General features: G+C 47.4%; 1 protein-coding gene across 1 annotated transcript in view; it reads left to right on the top strand.

The window, feature by feature from the left end:
- The window catches only part of LOC137887045 (SHC-transforming protein 1-like), a 15591-nt gene extending 7192 nt beyond the window's left edge, over window positions 1–8399 (top strand). The window contains exons 8-13 of the mRNA XM_068729814.1: window positions 5876–6002; window positions 6295–6487; window positions 6970–7042; window positions 7282–7378; window positions 7464–7611; window positions 7706–8399. Of these exons, the coding sequence (XP_068585915.1) occupies window positions 5876–6002; window positions 6295–6487; window positions 6970–7042; window positions 7282–7378; window positions 7464–7611; window positions 7706–7834 (767 nt within the window). The 3' untranslated portion in view covers window positions 7835–8399. The remainder of the gene's footprint in view (window positions 1–5875; window positions 6003–6294; window positions 6488–6969; window positions 7043–7281; window positions 7379–7463; window positions 7612–7705) is intronic.
- The last annotated feature ends 1601 nt before the right edge of the window (window positions 8400–10000 follow it).

Genomic DNA, 10000 nt, shown 5'->3' with positions numbered 1-10000 from the left:
TCTCTGTCTGTCTGTCTCTCTCTCATTCTCTCGCTCTCTGTCTCTGTCTCTGTCTCATTCTCTCTCTCTGTCTCTGTCTCTCTCTCTCTGTCTCTCTTTCTGTCTCTCTCTCTCTCGCTCTCTCTCTCTCTCTGTCTCTCTCTCTCTCTGTCTGTCTGTCTCTCTCTCTGTCTCTCTCTCTCTGTCTCTGTCTCTCTCTCTCTGTCTCTCTTTCTGTCTCTCTCTCTCTCGCTCTCCCTCTCTCTCTGTCTCTCTCTCTGTCTGTCTGTCTCTCTCTCTGTCTCTCTCCCTCTTTGTCTGTCTCTCTCTCTCTGTCTCTCTGGTGGAGAGCGTGGTGTTAGGGAGCGTGGTGAGCGTTGCTAAATGTTTGGTGTTTTTTCTCAAACATTTCATTTTTTCTCATTCATAGTTCACTGGGTGATTGACTTGTGGTGGTTTATAGTTGTTTGTCGGGGTATTTTGTGTGATCAGTGGTATTTTGGCGGACAGAGATCCGTGTTTCTTGTCGGGGATGGCGTCCTCTGAGACGCCGTCCCTGTCTTTGAGACATGGAGTTCGGGTTCAGCCCGACCCGTGTGTCCCGGTAGAGGCGGTTCTCCTGGCTGTGGGGGACCGTGTGGGACACGTTAACCTGAGCTATGCCTCCAGGATGAACAGAGGTGTGGTGGTGTTTCTAAAAGAGGAGCGTTTTGTGGCGGAATTAATATCGAGCGGCGTCACGCTGAACGGCGTGTATCTGCAGGTTTCCCCGCTCGCAGTGCCCTCCACCCGGGTCACCGTCTCCGGTGTTCCCCCGTTCATCTCCAACCAGGTGTTGGAGCGGGAGCTGCAGCGCTTCGGGAAGCTGGCGAGCAGCTTCAAAACTGTGGGTCTGGGCTGTAAAGACGATAAACTGAAACATGTCCAGTCCTTCAGGAGACAGGTGTTCATGTTCCTTACCGGTCCTTCTCAGACGCTGGAGGTCTCTTTTAGGGTGAAACACGGGGAGGGACACTACATGCTGTACGCTAGCACAGGTAGCATCAGGTGCTTTGAGTGTGGGGATGTGGGGCACAAGCGGACCGCTTGTCCTCACAGGCCGGCCGAAGGGCGCCCCGAGCCGGGGGCCGTACCGGCGGAGGAGCTCGATCACACCGGGGCTCCGCTGAATGACGAGCCGGCGGAGATCGCTGCTCCTGGGGGGGGCGATGATCCGCCGACCGCGGAGGAACACAGCGGGCAGACGGACAGTCAGGTCGGGGAACAGAGAGCTGATTCAGGCGGAGAAAAAATTATCGATGAGAACTCAGCAGTTCTGAGTCTCATAACAGAGGGAAGGAAAGTAGCAGAGGAAGCACTGACAGCAGGAGCAGACGAAGGAATCAGGGAAAGTGGAGCAGGCAGCAGTAAAGAGCCGACAGCTGAAGCTGACCAAGGTCAGGCTGCTGGTCCAGAGGAGAGTGGGAAGGCTCGTGTTGTGGAGGAGGAGATGGAGTACGACTCTGACTCTGACGGTCTCTCTGTCACAGACTCACAGTTTATAATCGAAGATATGTACAGGCTGAACGAAATCAATGCATTCCTAGATGAAACGTTTGGGAAATCTGTAAACATTTTAGAGTATTTTCCAGACGCAGACAAGTTTATAAAAAGTGTTTTGACATTACAGAGAGTGGTTGGTTTGGAGGCGTTAGATGAAAAGAAACGTTTCCGTCTTAAGAAACACATGACGAGTCTCAGAAAGCTAATGAAGAAGAATAAAGGTTCCAAAAGGTTAAGAACCTCTAAGTGAGTCTGTCATGGATGTGCTGCACTTAATCTTTATGTTACTGTTTATTCTAGTTGTCTACATCACCGCTCTTTTGCATTATTCAATGGTGAGGGTTGGCTCTTTGAATATTAACGGTGGGAGGGACCGACAGAAGAGAGCGGTCATTACAGACATGATCACACAGAAACGACTAGACATCGTTTTCCTGCAGGAAACACACAGTGACCAACACAATGAGATAGACTGGGGTTTGTGGTGGAAGGGCCAGTATGTCCTGTCTCATGGGACCAACCTGTCTGCAGGTGTAGCTGTTCTGTTTGCACCTGGGCTGAATGTTGACATCATCTCCTCCACAGAGATAGTGACAGGCAGGGCTCTAGTGGTCAGAGCATCAATACAAAACATTACATTTGTTTTTATTAACATCTATGCTCCAAACCAGGGCTCACACAGAACGGACATCTTCAAAACACTTAAAGATGTCCTGCAGCAGTGTGACCAGAACGAGTGTGTAGTGATGGGAGGGGACTGGAATTGCACCATAAATTCCTTATTGGATAGAACAGGAGAGGAACCTCACCTACAGTCATCTGCCACCTTATCACAGGTCATTGCAGAGTCAGGTGTGGTGGATGTATGGAGGGTCAAACATCCCCAGGTTAGACAGTACACATGGGTGAAGGTGTTGGATGGGAGCATCAGGGCAGCCAGGCTAGACAGGGTCTACATATCTCATAGTTTCAGCAACCGGTTATTGAACAGTCACATTTACCCAGTAGGATTCACTGACCATCACCTAGTCACCTTAGATGTGCACACCTCACCAACCACCAAATGCAGCTCTTACTGGCACTTTAACAGCAAGCTGCTTCAGGACAGTGATTTCTGTGAAATGTTTGAGGTTTTCTGGGGGATTTGGAGACAAAAGAAAAGCGACTTTGAGTCCCTGAGTCAGTGGTGGGACGTTGGAAAGGCACATATACGAGTCTTTGTTCAGCAATACACAAGTCACTCCACAGTAAAAATAAAAAGGGTCATTGAAGATCTAGAAAATGAAATCAGGGACTTGGAGCACAGTCTGCTCACTCACAACAGCACAGACACTCACAGGCTTCAACAGAAGAAACAACAACTCGGTTCATTTCTACGAGAACAAGCTAAAGGAGCTTTGGTCAGGTCGAGGTTCACCGGTATTAGGGACATGGATGCTCCGACCTCCTACTTCTTCAATCTGGAGAGGTCCGTCTCTCGGACCAAACAAATGGTGTGTCTTCGCCTCCCAGATGGTAAGATGACGACTGACCCGATTGAAATGAGACAACATGCCGTAAGTTTCTACAGTGCCCTGTTCAGGAAGGAGGACAACTACAGAGAGAGTGTTGACGAGCTGCTTCAGGACCTTCCTCAGCTGGGCCCCGAGGACAGAGCTGTCCTGGACGCCAACATCTCCCTGGAGGAGCTGACTGCTGCTGTGGGTCAGATGGCTGCTGGTAAAGCTCCTGGACTGGACGGACTGCCTGCGGATTTCTATAAACACTTCTGGAAGTGTTTGGGGGCCGACCTGTGGGAGGTACTACAGGAGTGTTCGCAGACAGGCCTGTTACCGACATCATGTCGGCATGCAGTACTGTCACTGTTACCCAAAAAAGGAGATTTGTCCTTACTGAAGAACTGGAGACCGGTGGCGTTGTTATGCACAGACTATAAACTTCTTTCCAAGGTGCTCGCCAACCGGCTTAAGAACTTTCTAGAGACTATAATCCACAGAGACCAGTCTTACTGTGTACCGGACAGATCCATTATGGATAACATTTTTCTCATGAGAGACTTGTTGGATCTTTGTAAACTGTACAATATTGATGTTGGTGTTATATCATTAGATCAGGAGAAGGCTTTTGATAGGGTTGATCATGGTTTTCTTGTTTCCACTTTAAGAGCATTTGGTTTTGGTGAAGGGTTTGTGTCACTGTTAGGTTTGATGTACAAGGAAGCTACTTGTCTGGTGAAGGTGGGGGGCGCGCTGAGCTGTCCAGTTCAAGTCCAGAGAGGCATCAGACAGGGATGTCCTATCTCTGGACAGCTATATTCCATTGCCATTGAGCCTCTTCTGAACAGGTTAAGATCCCGTCTATCAGGACTCATGTTACCTGGGCTGCCTCAGCGGCCCTCGTTGGTGGTGTCAGCATATGCTGATGATATTTATGTGTTCGTCAAAGACCAGAGGGATATCCAGTTCCTAGGTAGCAGTTTGGTTTTGTTTGAGAGGGCATCTTCAGCAAAGGTAAACTGGGAAAAAAGTGAAGCTTTGCAGGTTGGGCAGTGGTTAGACCAAGAAACACCAAAGCTACCAGGAAACATCAGATGGGGAAGGCATGGCTTGAAGGTTTTGGGTGTTTTTTTGGGAACAGAGGAGTTTCAAAGACAGAACTGGGAGGGTGCTATGGAGAGAGTATGTACCAGATTGTCTAAATGGAAATGGCTGCTACCTCAGCTCTCTTACAGGGGGAGGGTCCTAATTGTCAATAACTTGGTTGCCTCAACCCTTTGGCACAGACTGGTAGTCCTTCCTCCACCACAGGGCCTGATTGAAGAGATCCAGAGGGCAGTTGTGGACTTCTTCTGGTCGGGGCTTCACTGGCTGAGAGCTGCGGTGCTGTACCTGCCGGTCCAAGAGGGAGGACAGGGCCTGGTGGACATCGCATCACGCATCACAACCTTCAGACTGCAGACAGCTCAGAGACTGCTGTACAGCTTTGGTCTGCCATGGACTGATACTGCCTGTGTGCTGCTGAGGAGGGCTGGACGCTTAGGTTATGACAAACACCTGTTCCTGCTTCAGCCCCAGTCAGTGGATTTAACTGGTCTGACACCATTCTACCAGTCCGTCTTACAAGCGTGGCAGGTTTTTACAGTCCAGCGGAGAGCTGCGCCGACACCAGGGATGTGGCTCTTTGAGGAGCCGCTGTTTGGAAACAGCTATATCACGTCCCAGGTCCTGACGTCCGTCAGCCTGAGATCCAGACTGAGAGAGGCCGGCTGTGTGAAGCTGGGTCACCTGATGAAGACCTCCATCTCTCATCTAGCAGAGCTGATCAACATCCGGTCCAGCAGGCTGCTGCTCAGGCTGGTGGAGGAGGTCTGTGCTTCTCTGCCAGAAGTCCTCAGAGTGTTTGTTAGAGACCGCACAATATCTGACCAATGGGACGATGAATGTGAGTATGTCTTCCCATCCCTAACTGTCTATCCTACTTTGGGACTGTGGAAGGATGAGGAGGACACCTTGCTGTCCCTAAAGACACCACAGTTGGGGGACTTTGAGACTCTGGGGAGGAAAGCAGCGTATCAGGTTAGTGTGAAGGTCTCTAACTTGCGCTCTCTGGCAGGAGTTAGGGTATCGAGGTGGACCGGTTTTTTTGGCAGGGGATCCTCCCCTAGAGGCTGTTGGCGGTCCCTGTACAAACCCCCTGTAGACAAACGGACAGGAGACCTCCAGTGGAGGATTGTGCATGGGGCCATAGCTACAAACAGATATCTGGTGCACCTCAATCCTGGCTCAGGAGACAGCTGTCCTTTTTGCTTGCAGACAGAAACCATTTTCCATCTTTTTGTTGAGTGCTCCAGACTGGTGAGACTTTTCAACCGCCTGCAGGCGTGGTTCCAGGGCTTAGGAGAACACTTTTCTTTATGTCTTTTTATCTATGGTCCAAAATACTCTGCAAAAAGAAAATCTGTCCACACACTAATTAATTTCCTTTCAGGACTGGCTAAACTAGCAATTTGGAAAACAAGGAAAAACCGTGTAAGGGGTGAAGGGTCAGAAGACGTGAGTATGATGTTGACTGGGCTGCTGACTGCTCGGCTCAGGGTGGAGTTTGGTTTTTACAGACTGACAAAGAATACGGAACTCTTTGTGAGCATTTGGGGTCTGAAAGACATTTTGTGTTCAGTCATAGACAATGCTCTGGTTCTGAACTTATGATTTATTTTTTTTCTTTTAGTTTTGTTTTTTTTGGTTTGTTTTTTTTGCATGAATTAGGTTTGTTGAAATTTTAAACTGCAAACGAAATTGAAGTAGAAATAAAGATACTTTAAACCTCTCTCTCTCTGTCTCTCTCTCTCTCTCAGCATGTCACATCCTGGAGTGTCCTAGGGGTCGTGCCGGTGATGTCATCAACAGCATCGGTCAGGCCTTCGAAACCCGTTTCCGACAACTCCTGAACCCCACGCCGTCGCTCCTCTCCAACAATCCCAGGTTGTCCTTCTGTCTGCTGTAACCGTCTCATTGGTGTGTTTCATGTACATTTCACCCAGCTGATCAGGAGCGCAAACCAGCAATTCTGTGTTGGCCTTATACAGTTTGAGTATGTGTCTATCTTTGTGTTTTTATGTGTGTGTGTGTGTGTGTGTGTGTGTGTGTGTGTGTGTGTGTGTGTGTGTGTGTGTGTGTGTGTGTGTGTGTGTGTGTGTGTGTGTGTGTGTGTGTGTGTGTGTGTGTGTGTGTGTGGAGGCAGTGAGGTGAACGTCATGTGACTCTCTGCCTGCAGGTCAGCAGTGAGGATCTGTCACAAGTGGAGCACAGAGGACACGATAACGGACCAAAAGGCCAAGCGGGAGGTTGAAGCCAGCGAGCACCACGACTACTACAACGTGATCCCCGGAAAGACGCCACCCGCTGGTGGGATGGAGGACCTGCGGATCACGAGCGAGGAGAACAAACAGGATCCTGACGTTTTGGGGGTAAGAGTGACATCAACACGAACATCTAGTCAGCTTCAGGGAAGTGAGTCCTTGGATGTGCGCATGTACAGCATCTTGTATTACTGCCCACTCTTAATTTCCTCCACAGTAGTGGAGTTGTAAATGTTACAATGGTTTTATAGACTGATAATCATAAATAATAATAATCTCATTTCATCTCCAGAAGCACTTGTTCAGTTGTTGTGTAATAACTTCCCAGAATTATTGCCCTAGTCTGGGAATTAAGTCTGTGACTTTCCGGTCATGAGCACATGTCTCTAACCTTTATGCACACACACACACACGCACGCACGCACGCACGCACGCACGCACGCACGCACGCACGCACGCACGCACGCACACACACACACACACACACACACACACACACACACACACACACACACACACACACACACACACACACACACACACACACACACAGAGATCTTGTCTGTATGACTCATCCGGTGCTGTTGCAGGTTTGTTGGCCTCAGCCTCTTTCACTGTACGAGAACTGCTCCATCGCAGAAGAAACTCCAGCTCCACCTGCAGGTAAAACTCATCATTACACTGCATTGTAAAACACCTCAACTGTCAGTTTAAAGTGGAACACTAATTTGAGTTTAAATCTGAGTTTTGCAACCTGGAGCTGATTTGAAAGTATTTTTAGATTAAGATTAGATTTAAAGAAAGTTCTAGAACTAACCTTATTAACACTAAGCTTTTAGATTTGGTTAGACAGCATCGTTTTAGATTTAAGTTGTATTCTTCCTCTATTGTTTCTCCGTCAGACTCAGTGGTATCTGAGATCAGCGCTGAACGGTGCAGTCCTCTCTCTGAGCCACGGATCCAGGACCTGATCCAGGAGGAAGTCTGGTTCCACGGCAGGTAGGTAATCAAACGTCCCTGTCCTTCGTAACGTACGTCTCCCTCTTCCTTTCTCGGTAACTTTAACGTCTGTCCTTCGTCCCAGATTAGGACGGGAGGGGGCGGAGTCTCTTCTCACCTGTAGCGGGGACTTCCTGGTCAGAGAGAGCAGCTCTGCCTCCGGTCAGTACGTCCTCAGCGGGATGGAGGGAGCCGCCGTGCGACACCTACTGCTGGTGGATCCGCATGGACGGGTAAAGAGCTTCGGCGTGTGGAGAGGCTGGGCGCCGGCTGGCTTTAATGTTGAACCATTTTTCTGTGTTTGTTTTTTTTTTTTTGCTTAACCAGGTGCGGACCCGAGATCAGGTGTTCCTGAGCGTTGGTCACCTGGTGCGATTCCACATGGAGAACCGGATGCCCATCGTGTCTGGAAGCAGTGAGCTGTGTCTGAGACAGCCAATCCTGCAAAGACACTAAAACACACACACACACACACACACACACACACACACACACACACACACACACACACACACATTCATAGCATGTATTATACATTAGCTTGCAGCAGCGGTTTTGGAGCGGAGGCACAATGTGCACGAGCAAAAACACGTTAAAGCTGTCAACATGTCAACATGTGAGACATTACTCTGAGGACATGTACTGTACACCATGTGTTGACTACAGCTGCTGGCCTGCAGAGCATCCTCTCTCTCTCTCTCTCTCTCTCTCTCTCTCTCTCTCTCTGTCTCTGTCTCTCTCTCTGTCTCTCTCTCTGTCTCTCTCTCTGTCTCTCTGTCTCTCTCTGTCTCTCTCTGTCTCTCTCAGGCTGAATTAGCTGGTGTCAACTCAAAGTCGAAGCACAAGCACTGGTGTTGGGAGGGAATCACCAGAATGTTTGCAAACTTTAACAATCATTTTTTTTAGATGTGCTAAACTCGTCTTGTGTTCATTTGTTTTTGAGTTGCTTCGTTTTGACGTTTGAATCCCACTTATTTGTTACATTCTGTATGAAAAGATTAAAAAGCTCTTTGTAAACAGAGACTACAGCAACAGATGTGCAGTTTAGTCTCAGATTAGACGGCAAATATGCAAATAGTAACGTTTTTTTTTTTTGTTTCCAATAAGGTAATCAAATACATCGTCTAACCCCGTTTATAAGCTAGTTATTAATAAATGAAGGAAATATTCACAGCTCAAGCTTTCTGTAACTACCTGTAGTTACTCATTGAGAAAACATTGAACAGTTTAATTTCATCTTTCTCTGTAAAGACTTCAGAAACATGAACCTTTCAAACATTGCCTATATTTAATATCTGGACGTCGATGAAGTTCTATATTTCATACTGCAGCCAACGTATATTTTTATACGGTGAAGACATTTCCCACTTTAACTTTTATTTACTCGTGTAGCTGAGACATAAAGGTGTCATTTGCTGTCTTATTTTTTTATTATTTTATGCGTTTTTTGGACTTTTTTTTGGGGGGGGGGGGGGATTTCCAATCGTTTGGTCATTTCTTGGTGCAGCTGCTGCAATTGTTGGAGGATAAAAAACAGAAAATCCAGAAGGAAAACTGCTGAAACAGAGAAGACATGGTTGAAATGGAGAATATTCAGTTGTTCCCTGAGGAAATGAAATCAGTTATAACACTTGTCTTGGTCTGTTTGAAGTTTAAAAAAAAAAAAAAATATCAGTACAATTAACATGTATTTTTGGATTTAATGATATAGGACAAGGTGGTCTTGGTGCGAATATTAGGTGATAATATTGAATTGGAGTAAAAGTACAGTCAAGGAAATCATGCATAAAGACCAATCTGGTCTTTATGCATGATTGTATTGCATGACAAATACAGTATATGGCAAAAAAAAAAATACCAAGCAGTTGCGAATGAAAACTATTCAGCTGAAGCATCTTCACGTCACCCTCCTGGAAAGAAGCTCATAAAGGAAGCTTAGCGCCGCTTCACTTCGTTGTCTGCTGAGGACTCACAGCTGAGCTCTTGAAGGACACGTCGCAGGAAAAAGCACAGTTATAAGGTGAGGAACACTTTTCTAAACTCAACCCTGGAAAAGTGAGACCTTTGTGGAGGAGGAGGACAGAAAACTGAACCTTCGTGTTGCTTTTTCTTCTTTTCAGACTCAAGAAGGCCTCCGATCAGCGAGGAGTGGGTTTCAGGACACGCTCTGGTTGGTCAATGGCGACACACTCGACAGCGATGCTGTTTTCTTTGGTTATTGATAGGAGCAGGTAGGTATAGGACCAGCATGCACTGGGGTGGGCCTGTGGTTTACCAGCGCAGGAGAGGCAGCGACAGAGCCTTTCTTTGTTCTTCTTCTTTGTTTGTTTTGGTTTGGTTTGCCAAATAAATGAGACAAATGGAATCAATCTACTCTTTTTTTTTTTTTTTTGCCTGAGAAAACCACATTACCCACAGTGCATCAGCGGCCCTTTGAGTCACGTTTGCTTCTTTTTGATTTATTGGACAAATGGCCGCTACAAGAGGTCAAGACGGCACACACACACACGCACGCACGCACGCATGCACACACACACACACACACACACACACACACACACACACACACACACACACACACACACACACACACGCACGCACACAGTACACATGTTTGTTTTT

This window comes from Cebidichthys violaceus, unplaced genomic scaffold, assembly GCF_023349555.1.
Source record: "Cebidichthys violaceus isolate CVI_PGR_0920_01 unplaced genomic scaffold, fCebVio1.0.p SCAF_476, whole genome shotgun sequence".
Lineage (NCBI taxonomy): Eukaryota > Metazoa > Chordata > Actinopteri > Perciformes > Stichaeidae > Cebidichthys > Cebidichthys violaceus.
The sequence above is the reverse complement of the archived record's forward strand: the minus strand, read 5'-3'. Positions and strand labels throughout refer to the sequence as shown.